General features: G+C 44.8%; 1 protein-coding gene across 3 annotated transcripts in view; it reads right to left on the reverse strand.

Annotated features, from left to right (window-relative positions):
- Positions 1–23,509, reverse strand: part of LOC106910597 (sodium bicarbonate cotransporter 3-like) — a 30,692-nt gene extending 7,183 nt beyond the window's left edge. The window contains exons 1-8 of one of the 3 annotated variants that reach the window (XM_088014256.1): positions 7,754–7,935; positions 6,371–6,452; positions 5,199–5,339; positions 4,987–5,125; positions 4,086–4,246; positions 3,638–3,826; positions 1,753–2,109; positions 633–739 (exon numbers count right to left, since the gene is read on the reverse strand). In XM_088014256.1, coding sequence (XP_087870382.1) covers positions 633–739; positions 1,753–2,109; positions 3,638–3,826; positions 4,086–4,246; positions 4,987–5,125; positions 5,199–5,339; positions 6,371–6,452; positions 7,754–7,807 — 1,230 coding nt within the window. In that variant the 5' untranslated portion in view covers positions 7,808–7,935. Of the gene's footprint in view, positions 1–632; positions 740–1,752; positions 2,110–3,637; positions 3,827–4,085; positions 4,247–4,986; positions 5,126–5,198; positions 5,340–6,370; positions 6,453–7,753; positions 7,936–23,341 lie in introns of those variants that run through there. The other 2 variants (XM_088014255.1, XM_014977271.2) reach the window with 2 other exon arrangements.
- Between the last annotated feature and the right edge of the window lie 1,855 nt (positions 23,510–25,364).

Genomic DNA, 25,364 nt, shown 5'->3' on the forward strand with positions numbered 1-25,364 from the left:
TGATTGGTTCTGGAGAACCCAGACCTGAAGGCAGTGTTAATCTGTCCCTCTCTGGACCCGGAAGGTTCTGATGATTGAGCTTGAGGATTCGGTTCCTGGTTCTGATTCCAGAAGAAGCAGGAATCGCCATTGGAAACAGTGACTCAGCAACTTTTTCTTTCTTATTTTAAAATGTTTGCAATGACATCAAGAATCGAACGTAACCATGGCGACAAATGCAGGACTATTGGTCAAATAGAGTCTACAAAATAACAATCAAAAAATAAACAAAGCTAACATCGGAGCTGTCCTAAAAATAAAACTAACAGAATTATGATTCTACTTCAGAATTAGTACAAATTGTCCTAAAATGCATTAAAAAAATAAAAACCCAATCAGCCGTCAGTCGACCTCCATTTTGTAACAGTACAGAATGTTCCACCGTCGCCATGGAGACGGGAATGTTCCGCCATCGCCATGGAGACGGGAAGAGCAGAAACAAACAAAACAGAGGAAGCTACGAAAATGAAGGATTCATTTGGGTTTTACCAACAAAATATGAATAATTTTTTTACTAAAAACATTCTGAATTGAACCAAAGATTCCCACTGACTACAGAACCGGGCCTACAGAACCGGGCCTGTGCTGCTCACCTTGCTGAAGTCCACGGTGCTGTTCTCTCGGCTGCCGGCGCCGATCCGGCTCTCGCTGATCTTGTTGTCCAGGTTTCCTGGAGCCGACTGTGGTGACGCCAGCAGCCCTGCAGACACCCAAAGTCAGATTCACCGGGCCGGAACCAGAACCAGAACCAGATTCTCTTTCAGTCCACGCTGGAGACACTTCAGTATTTATTCATTAAATCTATGATTTATCATCATTTCATCTTTTCACCAGAACCAGTTTGAGATGAACCTCATCTGAGGGTTTATCTCTCAAAGAATGACCTTTGACCTGGTCAGGGGAACTTTAAGGGAGGACGTTCACCTTACACACTAGTTAAAACTTTTTAACTTCATTCTCGTAACATTAAATTATCCCTGGATGATTTCAACTCTACTGCTCTGATACTTTACCTGACAGCCGATCTGAACATGAAGCTCACAGGGCAGGCAGGCAGGCAGTCACACACACACACACACACCTACACACACACACACACACACACACACACACACACACACACACACAGACACTGACACTGACACCAGAGTCCGGTTACAGCTCAGTGGACTCCCTGTCAGGGCGCTGGAACGCTCGCTCCTGACACTTTAAATCAGAGCAGAGGAACTGGACTGAACCGAACCGGACCGGACCGGTCCAACGAGGTTTGTGCTGAGTAAGGGGAACCGGTCCAGGAAGCCGCTGACTCTGCTGGCCGTCACACTCTGACTACTTCCTGTTTGCTTCAGAGCGACCTCAGTGATGACGAGTCAGCGCTCCGACTGGTCAACAGACCGGTTCTGGTCGGTACTGAACGACTCATTAATGGACCTGGTTCTGTGACAGCTGCAGCTCTGAGGTTTAATTTGGCGGGTCTGACAGTAGAAGAGCCCTGCCTACATCTCCCAGAATCCTGTGCGGTTCTGGAGTTCAGTGAATATTGTTGAAATGTTCTATCAGATGTATTATCGGTTCATGCTGATCATGTGTCAGTTATTGATTTATAGTCCAGGCCTCAGCTGATCCCAACCAGTGAAGGAGGTTCATTGGTCCCCAGATGACCTCTGACCCCAGGCCTGGTGTTAGGAGCAGCAGCTTCATGCCTCTTATTGCCTGTTTGGCTCTCAGGAGCACCATCATCCATGTGAAGGTGCTGCTCCTCCTCCGGAGGGAAAACCACCACCTGGATCCCGGCTCCGCCTGCCAGCGTCTCTGGCGCCGAGCGGCGGCGCGGCGCTGCTCCTGAGGGGGTGAGGTCCAGAAGGGGCGGGGCCAGTCCGGGCGGGCGGGGCTCCGACAGGTGGCGCTCCTGGAGGTACAGTGCAGACATGTTGGGAGGCAAGGAGGCGGGGCCAGAGAGGAGGCGACCAAACAGGAGGGGCGCCCGTGGGGAGGGGGGAGGGGTGGCGTCGAAGGAGAACTGGGAGGAGCGGCGGAGGAGGGAGAGGCGAGAGGAGGACACCCCCTCCCCTGGAGAGAGGAGGGACAGGAAGAGACGCCGACGTCAACAGAGTCATGCTAACATGGAAACCAGCAGGAGGCTCTGGGTTTCCATGGAAACCGCCTCACTTCCCATCACTGGGATAAAAGCAGCGGATTTGGACGTCGGTCAGAACGGAAACGTTCCCACCTCAGAATTAATCTGGATTCAGTGCAATAGATTATTTTCCATCCTGGGTCTGATTGGATTATCAGAGATTAACTGGAACCAGCTGCAGGCCGGGCCAGATTAACAGCAAATCCACAGAGCCACGCATTAATACACGTCGGCATAATCAGGAATTACGACTTTATCCCGAAATTATCCCAACTTTCTTGTACTTTATGACTATTCTCTTATTACAATTGCTCTCATAAACGGCGTTATTCTCATATTGTAGTAGCTTCATTATGGTGATATTGCTGTAATATTAGTTATTTTCATATTACGACTTCTCACGTAACTTTATTCTTGAGATGAAAGAAACACATTTTTTTAGCCTGAACCTTATAATCACAAAAACTTGTAACTAATATTTCTAAAGCAGCGCCACAAAAAACTGATTTCTTTGCAGAAAATCCAAAATCAATCTTGACATCCTGGCGGGACGGAGCAGGATGACAACTTTTGCTTTTAATTATATTTATAAATGAAATAAAAACCGTTTAATGCCAACAATGTTCATATAAACAGAAAAATTATTTTAATGTTTGCGTGTAAAGATCGAGGTTCTGATCGAGTCCAAACCCCTGAAGCTCCAACATGGCGGTTCTGCTCTGTCAGCAGCTGGTTATTAACCGTCCAATCAGCACGCTGGTTAGTGCCAACCAATCAGAAAGCAGCTTCTGCTGATCATTAAACACTCAGTTAGTGCATGTTCATGCAACACGCGCTGCGTCGCCCCGTTACCTCGACCAATCAGATCGCAGACTGAACCAAACTCTGCCCTCAGATCTCAGGGAGAAAACAGAACGTCAGGTTTGGGTCAGAACCAGAGGAAACTAAACGGTTTGGCCTGTCACCATAACAGATGCTGCTGGACGATAAACTGCCCCAGAAGTTATCGCGATAAACGATAATATTGAGACCATTTTCAAATAATATAATGGTAACAGCATTAAAATGCAAGAACACACTAAAACTTTAAATTCAAATGAACATTTAACACGGGAAAACTTTTTAAATATAACAAATGATTAAACAAACAAATTAAATGGATTATTAAGTTAAAAACTATCCTTCCAAAAAAGGTTCAGTTGAGGCCAAAACACCAGATGAGCGACTTCTATTATCCAGCTAAATCAAGAAAATGTTTTCATTTATAATCCCATTAATTGATTTATTGCAACAGGCCTAATGGATAAATACAGACGGTGGAGTGCATGGTGTTTTAATGAAGATTTTTGGACTTAAACGGGACCAGAACCGGAGGGAAGTTCTAAACCCGACTGGGTTCTGTAGGTGGAACTGCCAGGTTTGAGCTGACGTTCAGGGATGGCAGCAGCGCCGCAGCCTCACCGTTGCGCTCCAGCAGCGTTGAGTCCGAATGCTTCTTGCCTATGTCTGCGAAGGAGCGGACCAGCGGGATGCGGTTGCTCAGCTTCTTCTCGTTCTGGTGATGGTGGCGTTTCAGCAGAGCCTCCCTCACCTTGTCCTGCTGCTCCGCCTCCAGCTGGCCGGTCGCCAGCATGCTGTCGATCACCATGTCTGGGAGGGGGTCGCCGCAGGGCGTTAGCATGTCATTAGCACATCGTCAGAACGTTGTCAACATGTTTTAAGCGTGTTGTTAGCATGCTAGTATGTTGTTAGCACATCATAAGCATGTCATTATGCATTTCGTCAGCGCCTTGTTAGCATGTCATTAGCATGTCTTTAGCGCATCATTGGCATGTCGTTATCGCGCCGTTAGCATGTTGTTGGTGTGTCCCCAGCCTGTCATCAGGTTAGCATGTTGTTAGCGTCTGACCTGCGATCTCGTCGATGCAGCCGGCCCTCATGTCCAGCAGCACGGTGCCGTTCATTATGCAGGAGCGAAGCTCAAACAGGCTGTGCAGCGACAGCGTGGCGACGTACGGCTTGCTCCAGCGCTCGCCGCCGTCCTCCACGTCTTCCTCGAACTTCAGCCACCTGGACACAAACATGACATCATCACCAACTTCCTGTCTGCTCCTCCTCAGCCTGGCTGGTAGGGGAACCCGATCCGTTCTCCAGGTTCTGTTTGGTTCGCCCGTCCAACGCCTCGTGAATCTGATGGTCATGTGACCCGGTGGCCTGAAGCGAGACTAAACCCAGAATTCAGAAGACTTTAACCGCCACAGCTGGAAAATAAATTCAGGAGCAGCAGCTCGTCATGATGAGAAGCAAGCATGAGATTTCCATCTCGTCTTGGATCTCGTTGAACGAGGAAGTAATCTGAACAAGTTCAGCGTCTGTCTGAACCAGAAACTCCGGTTTCCATGACTTTTGCCTCTCATTTTAACAGGTTCAGAATCTGGTTTTAATGACGTCAGCGTCTGATTTTGTCATTTTAAGTTGTCATTTAAACCAGCTTTGCATCTTTTTAATAAAATCTGGTTTTGCTGCTGATTTTAGAGCTGCGGCAGTCTGTAACGTTTCTGTAAGTCTGAACCAGAACCAGCAGAAGCCCCGCCCTCTTTCATTCTTCTTCTCTCCAGAACGTCATGTGACCCGGTCAGCTTCAGGAGCTGATCCAGATCCCTGCTGCCGCACACCTCACTGCCGACTCCCTGCCCTCCTTCCTGCTCCACCCAAACATCATCATCAATCTACAGCAGAGTTCTCTGAATGCTCTGCTCGGTCTGACTGGACCGATTTACCGGATCAGAACCACTCAGAACCCGGCTCACCTGGCCGTCTCCTTCCACACCTGGACCTCTCCGTCCCTGAAGGCGAGCTCATCCAGTTCGGTGAACAGGTCGTGGGGGATGTGTTCCTCATCATCGTCTTCGGTGCCGAGGAGGAACTGGACCCTCTGGGACGGCGTGTCTGCGGCAGGAAGTCAGACTCGTCATCATCCTCATCTGATGTGTCTTGACGCAGGAATCGGATCGGTACCGACCGTACGACGGAGACTCCCGGCCGTCCTCGTGGTCATCCCGGTCCCGCCGCCTGCGGTGATGGCGGTGTCCGCGGTGCCGGTGCCGCCTGCGGCTCTGCCGGCCCAGTGGGACGTGAACGCCGACGTACACGGCTCTGTGGCCTGGCAGGAGAACACACACACACACACACACGCACAGACACACACACACAGACACACACACACGCACAGACACACACGCACACACAGACACACACGCATAGACACACACAGACACACACACACACGCACACACAGACACACACGCACAGACACACACGCACAGACACACACGCACGCACACACAGACACACACGCAAACACACACAAGCACACACACACGCACACACACACTTGTTCACAGGAACAACAAATATCCACAAATACTAACATGAAACCCAGCAGAACCAGAGTTCTGATCCGGTCCAACAGGATCAAGTCCCGACGCATTTGGGTGAAATTGTATTTTTTTATGGAATAAACTCCCATCTGCTTTATGACTCTGATGTTTAATTCTGTTTGATGCTTTTTGTTTCTAATCGTAATTTTCGATCAGAGTAAATTTATTGGCAACGACTGAGACACAAACTTCAGTTCCATCATAAATATTTACAGGAAATAAAATACATAGATGCATTTTCAGCCATTCTTCAACATAATAAATAGTTTTGCATCTTGTTTTGAAGTATTCTCTTTTTTTTGTTAGCATTTTAATAAATTTCCACCTGTTTGTACAAGTTTTGCTTTTTTTATTACAGTTAGAAAGAAATAAACTTGGAGAAAACTGAGATCCTTTATGACTTTAAACAATAAAATAAACTGTGAAACTGACTTTTAGTGAAAGTGGAGCAGAAAATGAAGCTCCAGGAAACAGTGAGGTCCCTGATTAAAGTAAATTAAATCAAAGTTTCCAGAAGAAAAAGTAAAAGAGTTAAAAGTTTTTTATGTTTAATGTAACGACCCAAACAGAAACGTTTTGTTTAAACACAGACAGTGGAAATACGGGCGGAACGATTCGCTACTTTCTGTTTTGGGTGCAAATAAGGGCTGCTGGTGTGTGTGTGTGTGTGTGTGTGTGTGTGTGTGTGTGTGTGTGTGTGTGTGTGTGTGTGTGTGTGTGTGTGTGTGTGTGTGTGTGTGTGTGCATCACTCACTCTCCAGTTCCTCTTTCTCAAAGTTTGTGTGCAGGGTGGTGCTGGTCTTGCCCTGGTCCAGAACAGCCTCCTCATCGTTTCCCTGCAGAGAAACAAAGACGTTGAAACATTTTTCACTGGAGAATGAACGGCGTCTCCTTTTGCCTTCAGCCTTTTCTCTCCGACTCGCTGAGACAAACTAATCCAAACGGGGAAAACAGAGCGGAGTCAATGGGAATGCATCCCAACATCCATGTGTAAACACGGTGGAGGCAGCATCATGCTGTGGGCTCGTCCAGCAGTCCAACTGGAGCTGCAGCCTCATAACCTCCAGTCCTTTAGCTCTGAAAGCTGGACCAATCACAGCCCTCCGTACGCTGCTGAGCCACAGGAAGGGGGCGGGCTCAAGGGACTCAGCAGCCAATCAAAATGCTGGGATCAGACGTCTGGAGTTTGTTTCATTTTTAAACTGACAAATTTAAATTTAAACAAAATAAATGAATAAAAAACAAAAGATAAAAATAAAAGTAAATAAATCAGCCAGTAAAACCAGTAGAACCAGGGCGCTTTGATGAGAATAAAATGTGATCAAATAAAATTAGAAACAACCTGACAGTGAAAAGCAGAACAGATTCCAGTTCTGGATCAGAACCAGAACCACCTCCAGCAGATTAGCTGCTCCTACATGGTTCTGATCCGAACCAGAACATGACGCACCTCTGAGGGTTCACCATAAACCTGAATCTGACTGAAACAAACCCAACAGAACCAAACGGTACCGGGTCAGATTCTGGGTCAGAGCAGCCACACAGACCCAGGAGGTTCTGATTCTGCTCAGGTTCTGTCCATGTCTGTTGGACTCCAGCTTCCTGGTTCTGGTTGCATAAACCGGGTTCATTTCATTTTTTATTTTATTCTCCATAATAAATATGAAAACTTTTAAAATCTTCATCGGCGCCGCGTCGCTTCATCACTAAGTTCATTTCAGATTCGCCTCCTTCGTTCAACGTTTTTGTTTTACTCATCTGTTCTTCAGTTTCTCCCTGGAACCGACAAACAACCGCATCGGAACCAGAACCGGTTCTGGTCGGTTTGATCTAAGGTACGATCCAGCCTGGAGGAACCGTGGTTGTCTGCAAGCCTGACCTCTGACCTCTGACCTCCCCTGCTGAACACCTGGATGTTTAGAGCAGAGCTGGAGGGCAGCTCCAGCTCCTCTGTTGTTCTGCTTTCTGAGCAGGTCCAGCAGCAGCAGCTGACGTTCTGCTCCGACTCGCAGGACGCTCAGCGGTTCTGGCAGATCTAGACGTTTCGTCTCTACGCTCAGCAGGATGTTTGCTCCTCTCTGCTCTCATTTCCTCAAATGCTGCAACATGAAACTGGAGACGCAGCACAGATACGTACCGACAGTCCTCTGGCCACACGCTGAGAGGCCACGTCTGCCCAGAAGTCTCCCATATTGGACCAGAACCAGAACCAGAACGTCGCAGGACCGGACCCAGAACAGAACCGTCTGCTGCAGCTGCGGTTCAGGTATTTATAGCAGAGCGAGTTTCCTCGTCAGCAGCAGAGCCTGACGCTCTGCAGACAGACTGCAGGGGGCGGGGCTTCAGGGTGCCGCCCTCCTGGACAGGAAGAGGGTAAACAGAGCGGACCAGATGAACTCCTGACCCGGTCCGGTTCACCTGCTGCAGCTGGACTCACAAACAGTTCACTGGAAAGGGGCAAAGAATGACACAGGAAGCTGATTCAGCTAAACTGACCCTGATGATAAATCAGAATAACCAGAGGAGACGTCACACCGGGTGGGAGAGGAGCCACTGGTAGCACGTTAGCACACCTAGCATTAATAATTCCATTCAAAAACTCTTTTTAGTCCAAACAGGAACTAAAACCCAAACTGAGCAGCAGGGCCGGCTGAGGCAGAACCGTTCGCTCCGAGACTCGGCGTCTGCAGAAAGAGGAAACGTTTGGGGAAATGAGTCCCACCCTGCTTTAGACCCTCCCCTCATCCTAAGCCTTGGCCACGCCCCCACGTGTATCTTGGCTCCGCCCACTTTTGGGAGATTTCATTCTACATTTGTCAGGTGGCGGGGCTTAGCCACAAGAACCACCAGAACAAGGACCAGGACCAGGACCAAGACCAGGAACAAACCAGGACCAGGACCAGGACCAGAACCAGAACTGATGAACAGGGTGAGTCTTCCCTCCAGCTGAACCTTCCCCAGTAAATGGTGTCTTTGTTCCTTTAAGCCGGTCCAAATCTCTGCTGTGATTCAATCCAATGGGGCCCATTGTCTCCCGACCTCTGACCCCTGAAGAAGCCTTTTAATCTGTCCCGACTCCCTGTGGGAAAAAACCTCCAAGAAATCCAATTAGTCGAAGTGGAGATGGAACCTCTTCGCTTTCTCTGCATCTTATTGGCTCCTGATTGGACGGCGCGCCGTCTCCAGGCTCCTGATTGGCCGCCTCTCTGTAAACAGTCCCAGTTCACCATCCCTCCCTCCTGCTGGATCCTCCTGACTCCCAGTTTGTCCTCCGCTGGCTCAGGAATGCTGATGAGGAACAACAAGCCCGGACTGGATCAGAACCACATGACCCAGAAGGTTCTCCTCACTCAGACTACCTGATGATGAAGCTGACATGGCGTCAGATACCAGTCAGCCCACATCTGGGAAAATTTTTATTTTGGTGCTCTGGCTTTTCATCCACACTAAAACTCACTAAAATTATTTTTCTTTAAATTCAGACCAAACTGGAGATTTGAGAAAATTCATATTTGTGTTTGCAAATATGGAGATTCAAGCTCCTCAAATTTCAGTCTGCGACAAATAAACCGCCAATAAATTTACAGATTTGCTTTGACATGATTTATAGCAGTTTAACCTATAAATGAACCTCATGGCGCCATGTTTGATTGCCAACAGGAAGTGCTGATTGTTTTTGAAGCAATGCGATTGGCTGACAGGGTTTAGCTTAGCGCTACACTGCCCCCTGTAGGTCTGGCATGTTGACCAGATCAGAACTGAAAACCCAAACCGACGCAGACAGGAAGTCAGCTGCTCTTCATTTCCCATCTGATTTCTGTTGTTCATCTTTTCCTGATTATTTTAGGATTTTTCCAGACAGAACTGTCAACTTACATTTATTATTTATTCAAAGTGTCCAAAATGGTAAAAACATTTATTTAACAGATATTTCATGTCATCTGGAATATTAACGCACTCAGAATGAAATTAATGTGTTAAAAACAAACTACCGACTCGGTTGGAGATGAATTATCACAGCAGCAGGATTCCACAGAGACGCATCTCCAGCCTGCGCTGCTGCTTCCATATTAGGAAAACTCGACGGGAGGAAAACGTCTGGCCTGCAGCAGAGTGCAGCAAGCCCAGCAGGAACTGTGGGAAAGTTCACACCAGGCAGCAGAAAAACTAAGACATGCAGCATCAGGCAGACATGTACAGACGCACCGCAGAGAGAAAGCCAGATCCTTACCCACAAACCGCTGCATGATCGACTGCTAAATACAGGAAATAACCAGAGCTGCACCGATAGCAGTTTTCTGGCCGATCGCAGATTTTATTAAGAATCTCAGTCTGTAGATTCCAATTTTGGCCAAAACCGACATTTTTGTATAAAATGTTGCTGAATAAAGCAAGAAAGTTGCTGAGTTGCCAACAGTGAGGAGACTATTAACTGCAAACGTGCAGACAGGACCGCCATCGGACCGGTACCGCTGTGTAAAACCCTGACAGAGATCGGACCGGTACCGCTGCATCCTGCATCCCAATGTGAAAGCATCTGGTTTTTAATAAACTCACACCAAAAAAATTGTTTTCCAGCAGCCGAAGCTGCAGCAGCTGCTGAAGCTCCGGTTTTTCTGGCGTTTCCATGGCCTTGTGATCCTGGATGTTTGGAGAAATGCTTCAGATCATGCAGTTTCTTTCAGGTTTTCTCTGAATGATCTCCAGAATCAGAACGGCTCGTCACTCGGACGTTTCACTGAGTTGGAGGCGTTTTCAGGTTCTCAGTAATTCATTCATATTGTTTTTAGAACTACAGACGTTTCATCCAACGTGAAGGTTTCATGCAGCTGATCAGTTCTGAGGTTTAGAAATCTGTCTGTTTGCTCCAGGAGGGCTTTTACTTTGGCAGGTCAAAAGGTGTTTCCTTGTTAAAGGGCCCGTTGCCGGGGGAAACGGGTTCCTCATTCAGACCCGTCCCCAGAATCAGACAGAAGTCAGCCTGTTGTTCTGGTTTCCTCTAAACGCCGTCCAATCAGAGCCCAGCTGGGCCGTGACATCACCATGAGTCGGCAGTTCGGTGAACAGTTCAGGCTTTGTTCATGGAGTCATGAGGAAGAAGAGCTGACTGTGGCCACATTACGACCAATCAGATCAGAGCTGATTTTTAACCTTTTCCTGCCCAGTCAGCTGGTTTCAACCAGTAACTGGAATAAACTGGAAACTAAACTGGTGACGAATGATGATAAAAGCACCGAAGCTTTTAATTAATTAGAGGAGAGACGATTAAAATTTTTCATAAAGTTGATTTTAGAGTCAGGATTTAAACACAATTGATTTAAAACGGCGTATTGACAAAAAAGCAACATTTTCAATTCAAATTATTGAATAAATAGACGAATTAAACAACAAATATATTTCAGTTTTTAATCAGTTCATCAGGTTGGAGTAAAATATTATTCTGGTCATTCAGCTTTCCAGAGTTCAGGCAGACCTGATGAGGCGAGTCAGATCAATCAATCAATCAATCAATCAATAATGCCACATTTCCATTTGGATGATTTATCATTTTTCTCTTCATGCCAGACTGACAAAAGTCTTCAGTCTCAACTAAACTTCTCTTTTTTTAGAAGGACAGTTTTGTTTGCAGAATCTTCATAATTCATTTTATTTCTTGCTTTGGCTGTTTAACGGCTTCCCGTTCCACAGTTAAACGCTCATTTGAATTTAAAGTTTGAGAATCACCATTATATTTCTGGAAAATGGAACCAAAACAACAATATTATCGTTTACTGCGATAACGATTTATCGGATCATTCACTGAGCCCATTTACAGGTCTGGACTGCGGACGCTGACATTAGCACTAGCTGCTACTTGTTAGCACTGCTAGCATAACACCGCTGATAGGCTAACTCCTGTTAGCACAACAACAGTTTTTCCAGCGTCCAGTCAGATTGCGTAGAAGCAGAACTTAAGCCCCGGCTGGCCGATGGGAGCAGCTTGTTGATGTTGGCAGAACCGCGGATCCAGACGGATGTTTAGAAAAACTGACTAGTTGTGTTGAAGTTTTAAAATCTATTTAAATAATGAGTCAGGATCAACTCGTTTAGGTCAAATTATTATTAGAATCCTGAGTCTGCATCGTCTACAGCTGTGGAGAAACGAGAGGCAGAAAACGAGGCTGAACAGGGAAACGTCGCTTCAGGCAGATTTGATTTATTTCCTCAGACGGCAGCGAAGTCGGCCTGCTGCCGCCTTCACATCCGAGAATGTCAGACATTCAGTTTGTGCTGCTTCGTTTTGAAGATACAAATGAAAATAATATCTTCAAATACTAGTTAAATACTCATATTTAACTAAAATGGTGTCAAATGTTAGTGCTGCTACAATTTTAAAGATATTGATGAAAGCTTCCAGAGGTCAGAGGTCAACCACACCCGTCCCGTCGTACTTTCAGAATCAAACTACTTTGGCGTCGGTCACCTCGTCTGCGTTTGTGCTGCAAAAACTTTCATTTTGCTGCTTTTGCTTTGGAGATATTGAACCAGAAGTCTTAAAAACAATTCAGGAGTGGAATAAAAGGTTAAAAATGTTTTTCATTCTTAAAATAAAAAAAAATTATCACAGCTAAACAAAGACAATAAGGCTTGATTATTTTAGTTTACAGGTTTGTTTACCGACTCAGCAGAAACTGCATCAATATACAGAAAATATCCTGATTTGTTTTTGATGATGCTTCATGAATAACACAGTGAAGATAAACTTTTATTCAGCCCACTTTGTGTTTTTGCCTCTGACAGAAATTTAAATATCGTTTATCTGCTTCTGCACTAGTTTCATCTTGTTTTTTTCCTCAGTCTTTTAAAGTATTTTTTACTTTAATTTTGACTTGTGTATGGAAAAAAGGCTGTGATTTAAAACGATGGCGGCTCAAACGTTTGACACCAACTGTGTCTGATCTGCAGGAGGCATCAGGTGGAGAACCAGGTTCAGCCGTGAAGGCAAGTCGAAACACGCAGATTCTCTCAACAGAGCAGTCGGCCCACAAAACTGACTTATTAAATATGCTGTGATCAGAAGAAAGGCAGGAAGAGAGGGAGAAAATGTACACAAATATGAAATCAGCAGAAAAGAAGAAACTGTACAGCATTACATAAAATCCATTTGTATTCATTTCCATCATGTTATAATATTCCCAACATACCTGCAGCAGAGCGGGATACTGAATTTTATCACCATATGCTATTGTTGGGATAAAAACCAAACGTCTGTTTCTCATTAAACCAGACAGAACCTGAGTGAAGTCGCCCCCCACCTTCTTCAAATCAGACAAAATTGGTGTCAAACGTTTGTGCTGGTTTGTGCAGCAAAAATTTTCGTTTGTGCTGCTTTGGCTTTGAAGATATTAATGAAAGTGTAAAGGTCAAAAGGTCAACCAGCCCCCCAACTTTTATGAAATCCAACTTTCTTTATATCTTTAAAATGATAGCGGCACAAACGAAAATTTTTGCTGCACAAACATAGCACTAATGTCTGACACCGATTTTGTTTGATTTCATAAAAATAACGTTTCACGGTGATGTTGACCTGAGGGTCGGAGCCGACTCGACGCCTCTCAGCATGTTTCATCACCGATGTATTGCAGAGCAACTCACAGCCGTGCATGAAGGAAAAGGATTCCTGCTGTGTCCGTCCAGGCCTGCAGGGGGCGCTGGAAAGCCAGAAGAAACCATCTCACCATCACTGATGGACAACATGGTTGAACAATGCATCACGACATCACAGCTTCACATCAGTGACACATAATTATTGACCAGTTTTTTGTTTTAAATATTTGAAATCCGGTCAAACTGAAAGTGAAACATTTCCTGTTTTATTTTCATGTTTTTCATTTTAAAGCAGTTACAAGGAAAGGCTGCTGGTCAAAAGGCTGTTGCTAGGCAACCAAAGGGTGACCGAGTTAGCCGAAGCTACCCAGCTAGCTGGTTGAGCAGTTATTTACTCTGCCTACATCTCCCAGAATGCTGTGCGGTTCTGGATCAGAGTTCAGTGAAATTATTGATCATTTTATTGGATGTATTTTTTTTTATTGATTGCCTCTTATGATATACATCATATTATGCCGTTATTGCCCCGCCCCACATGGTGCCCAAAATAAAAACTGATTCACATGAGGATCACAATTCTCATTCACTACGACTCAGAATCGATGTAACACGTCCCAAATTCAAAAATATAAATAAATTAAAAGTAAAAAAAAAAATGTCTGTCTGCTGGCATCCATTTTGTAACTAAGCGGGACGACCTGACGTTACCATGGAAACGGCACTGTCTGGAGACAGTAGTGGAGCGGCACAACATGGAGAAAACTGTAAAGATCAAAGCCGGGTCAAAGCGGCCATCTTGGTTGAAGGAAAACATTTGGCCTGTTTTTGGTTTTTACTGGATTCCCGGGAGGAAACGTGGATCTGAGCCTCACCGTGTTCACGGTTCACCAGATGAAGGATGACAACTTCAGGAGCGCCATGTGTTAAAAACTTGCACTCATATTTACACTGCCTTTCCTCCTCCGTCTCATTATTCCATGGTTTGTTGTTTTGTAGTTTATCCACCTGGTTTCTGCTTGTGACCTGAAATGCTTCGTCGTTTCGTTCAGCAGTGATTCTACAAGCTGAGACCTGCCTTCACTTTGCTGCTGGTGAACCTGAAACTCCATCTGAGAAAACAAACTTTTTCTTCCTCACGTCTGAAACTGGAACTTTTCTGCTGTGATGTCACACTTTAATTTTTCTGTTAACATTTTTCACTGTTCTTATAGAAACAGACACACTGCTGCGTGACGTCACGCCCTTCAGCTCCCTCTGGAGTGAAAACAGTAGCATTAATGTTAGCTGTCAAGTTATCAACAGAACACGATAAATCTTAAATGTACACCTGAATGAAAAAGGGACGCAGTGCTTTGCTACACTACGACAACGAGATAACAAGGTCAGGAAAAAGTTTTAATGATAAAAGAAACTTGCAAGGAAGAGCGCGGAGTTCAGCAGGGTTTCCCCCAGTGTATTATAAGTCTGGCAGCCCGCCATGCTTTACTAGCCTCACCGCCAGGCTAAGCGTTGCTTGTTTACCTTAAGGGGGGAAAAAATAACTTTGTTTTTTTTTAAGCCGGGCTGCAAGCATCTCTGTTGCTCTTAGCATTTCACTAGCAGAGCAGATTTATCCTAAAGGATAGGTTTATAATGGGCTCTTTGCACCTCAGCTTCCGCGTTCGGGGTAAAGCGGCTCGATTGTTTCCGATCCAATACAAATATCATTTACATTAGGTGCTTTCAGGGCTTGGCCAAGGTTTGTACATCGATCCGAAGCCCCAACAAGTCAGCTGGAGAAAGGTTTTAAGATGTTCGCCTCGTTATACATTCACTGACACGAAGGTGAGTTTTACTTAAAACTTTGTGGCTAACAGTAACGTTAGCTTATGCTAGTAGGCAATATTCTCGGACATTGTTCTTGTAAAATGTGCTATTTAAGTATCTAAACATTCTAACGGACAATGTATTTATCTTATTTTCAAGTATATCATGTGTGTTTATTGTCGTTAGTGTCACAGACTAACGGGGTTCGGTTCCGGTTCGGACTTTTTACTTCCGAAGCCTGACGGAGCTCAACAAGCCTCATAGCTTGACAGTAGCGCAGCTCTGGTGTCAGAGATCTGGTTCAGCTGTTCAGGTTCAAAGTTGCTGCTTTTAGAAAAATATGACCGTGTTGCTTCATGTCTCCGTGTTATTTCGTTTTATTACCTTTGCATGTTTCTTGTTCAGAGCTCAGATAGGACGGTGTTTACAGCAGGATGTACAGGCGGATCAGTTGGCTGTCTGGCTCTGGTCTGCTCTCTCGTTCCCATAAACTCTTTCAGGCTGAATATAGAAGTGATTCCATGGAAATAACTCAGGGAGGCTCCTTTATTTACCATCCGTATCCCCGGTAGTTTTAGGCTGATCCGGAGTGAAGTGAAGGCTGCAAACTTTGCTGTGCGGCGTTAGCTGGTAGCGACAGATATTTACAAGCCATCTTCTTAATTCAGGATCGCTTGGAAATTAACGAAAACTTAAAAGCCCATTATATTAGGAAGACAACAATGTTAATGGTATTGTTTTTTTGCATCTAAAATACGACTTAGTCTTTTCTACCAGTCATGGTAACTCAAAGCGGAAAAAAGTGAGCCGCATTAGCTCCTGGAGATGTGACGTCAACGCCTTAGGTGCAAAGAGCCCATAGGTTTATAGTTTATGCATTTAAACCCACAGCGCGGACCAATCACAGCTGGCGCCTCGCGCTGCCGCTGCTTTACCTCAGCGGGATCGCGCACTGCCGCCTCCTTTCACTCAAACTGGACTCAGGCTGACCTGTATGGATATTTACATAAACTTACTGTGAGGAATTATGATCCTCTGGAGAAACTCTGGGTAAGAGTTTAAAACCCGCCGCGTAGCTCTGGTTGCAGCTCAATGTGAACAGCAGGAATAAGTTGTAGCGAATTCAGAGGCGCGTTGTGGAGCGGTGAGAATGATTTATCTTTGTGAACGAACAATTATATTCGGCGTTTCCTTCTCAACCCGCTGCCCAGCGTGTGGCTCTGTGTCTGTCTTCCCTGTAGAGTTCATGTCTGTGGTCCCTGTTGGCCGGAGCGTTAGTGGATAACGAGCAGCGCTAACCGCATCATGCAGGTTCAGCCCGGTGAGGAGCTTTAACGCTCTCCTCGGAGTCACGCATCACGCTGATTTTATATTATTTTATTATTATTTTTAGTATTATTTTTCCGGTTACACCATGCATCAAACCTTATCAAATGTGTCGTCTACTTAGAGTTAATGCGCGCGGAGATCTGAGAAACTCGTCCCATAAACTCGACCAACCAGAATAGTTTCTGTGATGATTAAAAACTCAACAGACACGAAATAGAACAACTAGTAAAGCCAAATCTCCGTTTGTTGCGCATCTCTGCAGTGCAGCAGATTTAACTCATCATGCAGGGCCGGTCCAAGGCTGCATGAGGCCTTGCACAGACTTTGACTTAGGGGCCCCTCTACCTGCTACAATCATCAGCACCTCTAGCAGCTTCTGTGTTAGATTTAGTGAAATATGGGAGAAGGGAGTAGTTTAATTGGCCAGCCTAAAAAGCAATAAATTATAATCGCAGTTTACTAATTTGGATTTGTAAATTCAAAGATTATCAGCATCAGATTGTTGCTATGGTAACAAAACAATCTACCTATGAATTTTGTTCTTTGACGTTTTACAAAGTAAACTTGCCAGCTCCTTAAAATCTTGCATTTAAATGTTAAACAATTTAAAATCTTTTAATTTATGTATGCTGAAATTGGATCAAGTTTAGCAGCATTGATCATCTCAATAAACAAGTGTTACATTTATGTATCTGTGGTCTGTTTTAAAATATTAGCGTTTATGGGGCCCCTGAGATCCTGGGGGCCTGACGGAGCTCCTGACTTAATTTGGATTAAACAGAAGTGCAAATTTGTTGTTTTTAGACTAGTTGCAGGTTTAAATAGCATTTCACTGGAGATGTTTTCCTGTAACATATAATTACACAGTAATACTTTAATATTTTCTGTCAACTTAACATCTTTTAATACAAAACCACCGTAGACCGTCGGTGGATCGCCTCGACCCCCCCACCACCAGGCTTAACAAGTTTTCTGGGGGAAACCCTGTTCAGTTATGCTAGCTTGACTATGACAAACATAGCATGTAGACGTGCTGCGGGATTCTGTCTGTTACGCTTCAGTTAGAAAACGAGAAAGGCGACCTAAATGCAGATCATCAGTTTATATTTGCTAATCAACCACTTCTGTGTTAGCTTAGCTAATAGCAGCAGTATCTAATTTACGACAGCGATCACTTATTAATAATCGAAAAATAAACCTGAAACTGTAATGGACTGAACGTTCTGGTCTCTGTGTGGGAAATGTTTTTGGTGTTGAATCCTGAAACATGCTGTGGCGTTGTTGACAGTTGCTACGGCGCAAAATGTCCGGATGTAAACAATGACATGTATAAAAATAAAACTGAGATTCGCACTTTTAGATAGATTTTTACCCAGAATGCAAATGGAAAAAACCGTGAGTGAAACGGTGACTGGGACTGACTAGTATATATTCCATTGAGGGAAAGTTAGTTTCACATCTGCTCAAGCCCCCTGGTGGTTGAAGAAAAATCCACATATAAACCGGAAAATACAATATATGAAAAAAAAAAAAAAAACACTGAATGCTCTCTGGTATGAGGAGGCGGGCCGGATCCAGCATTGTTCAGGGGGCCGGACCAAATGACGTGGCGGGCCGGATCCGGCCCGCGGGCCGTAGTTTGGGGACCCCTGATGTAAAGCACTTTGAGCCTTGCTGCTGAAATGTGCTATACAAATAAAATGTGATTGATTGATAACTGATCTAATTTTGCAGCTAATGGCATTTTCACAGTCTGAACAACAGAGCTGACAATCAATTGATTAGTTAGTTAACGATTATTTCAATAATAAATTGATTTGATTAATCATTTCAGCTTTTTTCCCCGTTTTATCTGAATTGATCTCAGTTCTTGCTGCTTCAGCCTCAGGTTTGCATCTAAACGTCGTTGTCTGGACACACAGTCTGACTCTCAGCAGCTGGAAAGCACGGTGGTGGAGGCATGATGGTCCGGGCAGCCGCTGTGGGTTAGCTGGCTCTGCCAAAGCCTGATCAGAACTTCAGGGTTTAGACTGTGTGTGTGTGGGGGGGAGGGGGGCTCCGTTTGGGCCCAATTAAAAAGCCCCAGCAGGATTGTTATTCCCAGTGGTTTCTGTAACCAAAGCCACAGTCTGAGCTGCTTCATCACTGCAACAATCTCCAACCAGATCAGGAAACGTTTCATCTGTTCAGCCAAAAATGCTTCAATTTTATAGAAAACTGGGAAAAGTTTCCAAACTCAAAGCTACATCCAGCAGATATAATCACATATATTCCCAATAATCAACCAGCTTCATGAGTTAATTTACCAAAAACACCAAATTGACTCAACATGTCCGCCTCAGTTCACACCAGTCAAACTCTTTCAGACTATCAGAACAAATTAAACATCCAATCTGACAACTGAAAAAATTAGAAATATACGAGTTAAAAATTAAATATTGACAAGAGGTCAATAAAAAATTTAAAAGTCCACAGAAAAGAAAAAACTAAAACAAATACATGATTAGATAAAGAACAGCTTCGGTAAAAATGATAAACTTATGTTCAGAAAATTAATATAACAATTAATAAAATATCATTTATTATATTAAAATTATATAATTTATTATAATTATAATGTAATTATATTGGAATTAATTCTATTAATTTATAAATATAAATTAAGTAAATTCAAATTACTTTAGTCCTAAAACTTAACCCAAAAATAAAAATAATAAATTTTGATAATAAAACTTAAATAATAATGAAATTCTAATAATTTAAATTAAATATTAAAATTGTGATCATACAAAAAAAGAGATAATTTAGATATATTTTGTAAAGGGTTTTTTTTGGCTCTAGTGGCCTTTATTTGAAAGTAGTTTGACAAGAAACAGGTGAATCACAGAGGGGGAAGAAATGTGGCAAATGTCGCCAGGCCGGGAATCGAACCTGCGACCACTGGCATGAGGACTAAGGACTCAATATGTGGGTCGTGCTTTGCCCCTGCACCACCACAGCAACCGATAATTTAGATATTTAAGCCTTCATCTTGGATTTCCCATGAAAATGACTGGCGTTCTGAACTGAAAAACCAGTCAGTAACTGAACGCTTGACCAACGTTAACCAGCCAAGAAGAAACCCGTCTAGTCGGGTTGCATCCATGCAGCCTGAGCATCGGACCAGCACCAACAGGTCACACAAACTATTTTAATTATTACGACACAAGTTCCTCCTGTGGATTAAACATGGCTGACCTGCTTCGTTGTCAGATGGTTGCTAAGCAACCAGAGTCACTCAGCTGGTCCAACCGCCCCAACGCTTCCCTTAGACTTCAACAAAACCTTCAAACATCATCCAATCATCCCACAAACAAGGACAGGTGGAACTCAGAGAGTTACATCACCTGGTCACTATGGCAACACATCTGCCAGGTCATTCCCATCACCTCTGCTGAAGTTTCCTCCAACTGACCCCCAGCAGGATGACCTCCAGGCTCCATGTGGTTCAGAACCACGAGGTCACAAAACGTTTCCTCCAGAAGAGCCTCAACACCTCAGAGCCACCAGCAGCGACCTGCAGGTCAAACCAGGCTGAAAACCCAGGCTGGAAACCAGGCTGGAAAACTGGTTGAAAACCAGGCTGAAAACTGGTTGAAAACCAGGCTGAAAACTGGTTGAAAACCAGGCTGAAAACTGGTTGAAAACCAGGCTGAAAACTGGTTGAAAACCAGGCTGAAAACTGGTTGAAAACCAGGCTGAATACCAGGCTGAAAACCAGGCTGAAAACCAGGCTGAAAACCAGGCTGAAAACTGGTTTAAAACTGGTTTAAAACCAGGCTGGAAACCAGGCTGAAAACCAGGCTGAAAACCAGGCTGAAAACCAGGCTGAAAACCAGGCTGGAAACCAGGCTGGAAACCAGGCTGGAAACCAGGCTGGAAACCAGGCTGAAAACCAGGCTGGAAACCAGGCTGGAAACCAGGCTGGAAACCAGGCTGAAAACCAGGCTGAAAACCAGGCTGAAAACCAGGCTGAAAACCAGGCTGGAAACCAGGCTGAAAACCAGGCTGAAAACCAGGCTGAAAACCAGGCTGAAAACCAGGCTGAAAACCAGGCTGAAAACCAGGCTGAAAACTGGTTGAAAACCAGGCTGAAAACCAGGCTGAAAACTGGTTTAAAACCAGGCTGAAAACCAGGCTGGAAACTGGTTTAAAACCAGGCTGAAAACCAGGCTGAAAACCAGGCTGGAAACCAGGCTGGAAACCAGGCTGAAAACCAGGCTGGAAACCAGGCTGAAAACCAGGCTGGAAACCAGGCTGAAAACTAGGCTGGAAACCAGGCTGAAAACTGGTTTAAAACCAGGCTGAAAACTGGTTTAAAACCAGGCTGGAAACTGGTTTAAAACCAGGCTGAAAACCAGGCTGGAAACTGGTTTAAAACCAGGCTGAAAACCAGGCTGGAAACCAGGCTGGAAACCAGGCTGGAAACCAGGCTGGAAACCAGGCTGAAAACCAGGCTGAAAACTAGGCTGGAAACCAGGCTGGAAACCAGGCTGAAAACTGGTTTAAAACCAGGCTGAAAACTGGTTTAAAACCAGGCTGGAAACTGGTTTAAAACCAGGCTGGAAACCAGGCTGAAAACCAGGCTGGAAACCAGGCTGGAAACCAGGCTGGAAACCAGGCTGGAAACCAGGCTGGAAACCAGGCTGGAAACCAGGCTGAAAACCAGGCTGGAAACCAGGCTGGAAACCAGGCTGAAAACCAGGCTGAAAACCAGGCTGAAAACTGGTTTAAAACCAGGCTGGAAACCAGGCTGGAAACCAGGCTGAAAACCAGGCTGAAAACCAGGCTGAAAACCAGGCTGAAAACCAGGCTGAAAACCAGGCTGAAAACCAGGCTGAAAACTGGTTTAAAACCAGGCTGAAAACCAGGCTGAAAACTGGTTTAAAACCAGGCTGAAAACCAGGCTGGAAACTGGTTTAAAACCAGGCTGAAAACCAGGCTGGAAACCAGGCTGGAAACCAGGCTGAAAACCAGGCTGGAAACCAGGCTGGAAACCAGGCTGAAAACTAGGCTGGAAACCAGGCTGAAAACTGGTTTAAAACCAGGCTGAAAACTGGTTTAAAACCAGGCTGGAAACTGGTTTAAAACCAGGCTGAAAACCAGGCTGGAAACTGGTTTAAAACCAGGCTGAAAACCAGGCTGGAAACCAGGCTGGAAACCAGGCTGGAAACCAGGCTGAAAACCAGGCTGAAAACCAGGCTGAAAACCAGGCTGAAAACCAGGCTGAAAACTAGGCTGGAAACCAGGCTGGAAACCAGGCTGAAAACTGGTTTAAAACCAGGCTGAAAACTGGTTTAAAACCAGGCTGGAAACTGGTTTAAAACCAGGCTGGAAACCAGGCTGAAAACCAGGCTGGAAACCAGGCTGGAAACCAGGCTGGAAACCAGGCTGGAAACCAGGCTGGAAACCAGGCTGGAAACCAGGCTGAAAACCAGGCTGAAAACTAGGCTGGAAACCAGGCTGAAAACTGGTTTAAAACCAGGCTGGAAACTGGTTTAAAACCAGGCTGGAAACTGGTTTAAAACCAGGCTGGAAACCAGGCTGAAAACCAGGCTGGAAACCAGGCTGAAAACAAGGTTGAAAACAAGGTTGAAAACCAGGCTGGAAACTAGGCTGGAAACCAGGCTGAAAACTAGGCTGAAAACCAGGCTGAAAACTGGTTTTAAACCAGGCTGGAAACCAGGCTGGAAACCAGGCTGGAAACTGGTTTAAAACCAGGCTGAAAACTGGTTTAAAACCAGGCTGAAAACCAGGCTGGAAACCAGGCTGAAAACCAGGCTGAAAACCAGGCTGAAAACTAGGCTGGAAACCAGGCTGAAAACTGGTTTAAAACCAGGCTGGAAACTGGTTTAAAACCAGGCTGGAAACTGGTTTAAAACCAGGCTGGAAACCAGGCTGAAAACCAGGCTGGAAACCAGGCTGAAAACAAGGTTGAAAACAAGGTTGAAAACCAGGCTGGAAACTAGGCTGGAAACCAGGCTGAAAACTAGGCTGAAAACCAGGCTGAAAACTGGTTTTAAACCAGGCTGGAAACCAGGCTGGAAACCAGGCTGGAAACCAGGCTGGAAACCAGGCTGGAAACCAGGCTGGAAACTGGTTTAAAACCAGGCTGAAAACTGGTTTAAAACCAGGCTGGAAACCAGGCTGAAAACTAGGCTGGAAACCAGGCTGAAAACCAGGCTGGAAACCAGGTTGAAAACTAGGCTGAAAACCAGGCTGAAAACCAGGCTGAAAACTAGGCTGAAAACTAGGCTGAAAACCAGGCTGAAAACCAGGCTGAAAACCAGGCTGAAAACCAGGCTGAAAACCAGGCTGGAAACCAGGCTGGAAACCAGGCTGGAAACCAGGCTGGAAACTGGTTTAAAACCAGGCTGGAAACCAGGCTGGAAACCAGGCTGAAAACTAGGCTGAAAACCAGGCTGGTTTCTACAGAACCAGACTCCAGGTTCTGTGGAAAATTTCTGCCTCACCTGAAAGAAGAGTTGGTAGTGATCTGGAAATGACAGGGAAGCCGGTAGGAAACAGGAGCTGTTTCAGGACAAACAGCTAATCAAAGTGGATACATTATATGCCGATTATAAGTTTTTTATAATGAGAGTCCGACTTGTTTTTAATATAATTTTCTCCCGCTCTCAGAGGAAACAGAGCGCAGTTGAATCTAAAATCGGGGTTTTTTGACCGGAGTCGGCTGAGCTCTCCACTTCCTGCCATCAACGTGCTCCTTTAAAAACAAAGCGCTCCGCTGGCAGCCTTTGCTTCCCGCCGGTCAGAACATCTCCTTCTTTAACCAATACACACCACCAACTCCTCTGAACTATCTGGACTTTCCCGAACTCAAACTCTGTATCGGGTCCGGACCTGCCGGTTCTGTTCGGCTCTCCGGACCCCGGAGGGCTGAGGGGGCGCTAGCCTCCAGCTAACAGGTTCTCCGGAGAGGAGAGAGAAAGAGGGGGGGACTTACAGATGTGAGGAGCGGTCTCATCTGCTCCATGTTGTTCTCCATCACCAGGAAAACCGGGAAAATCTCCACTCAGCTTCTCCGAGATCCTCCAAGTTCAGCTCCCAGCCCCCACCGCCTCCTCAGCCTTTTCTCTCCGCCACGATTACGCGGCTGCCCGGAATATATTAACTCTGGTTGTAAGCCCCGCCCTTTCCCGAGCGGCAGCTCGCTCAGCCAATGACGTTTCAGACTGTTTTTCAGTTCCACCAATAACAGAGTTGATAGGTAAAATGGGCGTGGCTTTACCGGTAACAAAGCACGGGAGCTTCTCATCAGTTGTTCCAGACTGATGGTTTCAGTTGCCGGTTAAACATGAGGTTTTCTAGGCTGCGAAAGACAAAACAATAACTCGTGTCATAAAGTTACTGAAACACATTCACAGAAACCTTTTTAATTAATGGCTGTGATTACTTATAAAAAATAAATAAATAAATAAAAGTGCGATCTTTATGAAATGTTGGGCAACTTCCTGGATCTACAGACAAATCATATAGATAAAGTTACACAGTCAGAAATGAACAGCAGTAATTTGGGCTATTTTGCCCGTTTTAGTAGAAAAACTGGGAGTTAATTTTTCACCAGGATGTTCATACATTCATAAATGTCACAGTCCCAAACTAAATATGTAGTAAGTTACATATCTACATCCAAATTTTAAAAAAATAACAACATTTAGGTTTGAAACTAAATATTTAGTTTTCTAATTTAGCTATAACCTAAATATATAGCTTATTTAGTTTGAAACTGACTTTTCTGAAAGAATTAATAACATGGTGAAAATATGACCTTGAAACATCAACACCCATTTCTTTCAGGGTACACTGAAAGAAAAGACTGAAGCTTAAAAAAAATGAATTCATTTGTTTCATAAAGTTTCTCAGACTTTATTTCAGTTTGTTTAACTTAGCATAAACTTACAATATATATTCTTGGATAAACTTAATTTGATTACTTGTAACAATTTACATTCTAAGTTGGATCACCTATTTTCTTTCTTAGCGTAAATAAAACAAAACGATCACTGTCACTTTACAAATGGCCCTTTTAGCACAGACCCGTCTGTTAAGATGTTTGTGCTGTTTGTGGTGCTCAAGCTCAGTCACATCTGTGAACATCAGTTTTCTTAAATGGACTCGGGTCTGGACTTTGACTAGGCCACTTTAACACATGGATCCATTCTATGATGCAGATCAGCTGCTCTTAGCTGGGCTGACACTGGATGACTGCAATGGATTTATTTTGAGGTTTCGGAGTAAAAAGGGATTAAGAAACAAAGGCACACCACACTTTTCAGATTTTATTAGAAAAGTTTGTGTTGTTCTGTCCCATCAAAGCCAGTAAGGCAGAAGTTTAAGGTCAGAGCAAGACAAAATGAGGAAACGATGGAGGGAAACGACGGAGGGGAAACGACGGAGGGGAAACGTCGGGGGGGAAACGACGGAGGGGAAACGTCGGAGGGGAAACGTCGGGGGGGAAACGATGGAGGGAAACGTCGGGGGGAAACGACGGAGGGAAACGTCGGGGGGTGTACAAATTTCTTCAGTCCATCTGGAGAAATGAAGAAAAACCTGAAGCAGAAAGAAGGCAGCTTCTTCATCCATCCATCATCCAACCATCCAATCATCCAACCATCCAACCATCATCCAACCGTCATCCGACCATCCAACCATCCAATCATTCAACCATCCAACCATCATCCATTCATCATCCAACCATCATCCATCCATCATCCATTCATCATCCAACCATCATCCATCCATCATCCAACCATCATCCATTCATCATCCAACCATCATCCATCCATCATCCAACCATCCATCCATCATCCATCTATCCATCATCCAACCATCATCCACCCATCATCCATCCATCCATCATCCACCTATCATCCAAACATCATCCAACCATCCAACCATCCAATCATCATCCAACCATCATCCATCCATCCATCCATCCATCCATCTATCCATCATCCATCCATCAT

The sequence above is a fragment of the Poecilia mexicana genome, unplaced genomic scaffold (genome assembly GCF_051168715.1).
Source record: "Poecilia mexicana isolate PSO_F unplaced genomic scaffold, ASM5116871v1 scaffold_16, whole genome shotgun sequence".
NCBI lineage: Eukaryota > Metazoa > Chordata > Actinopteri > Cyprinodontiformes > Poeciliidae > Poecilia > Poecilia mexicana.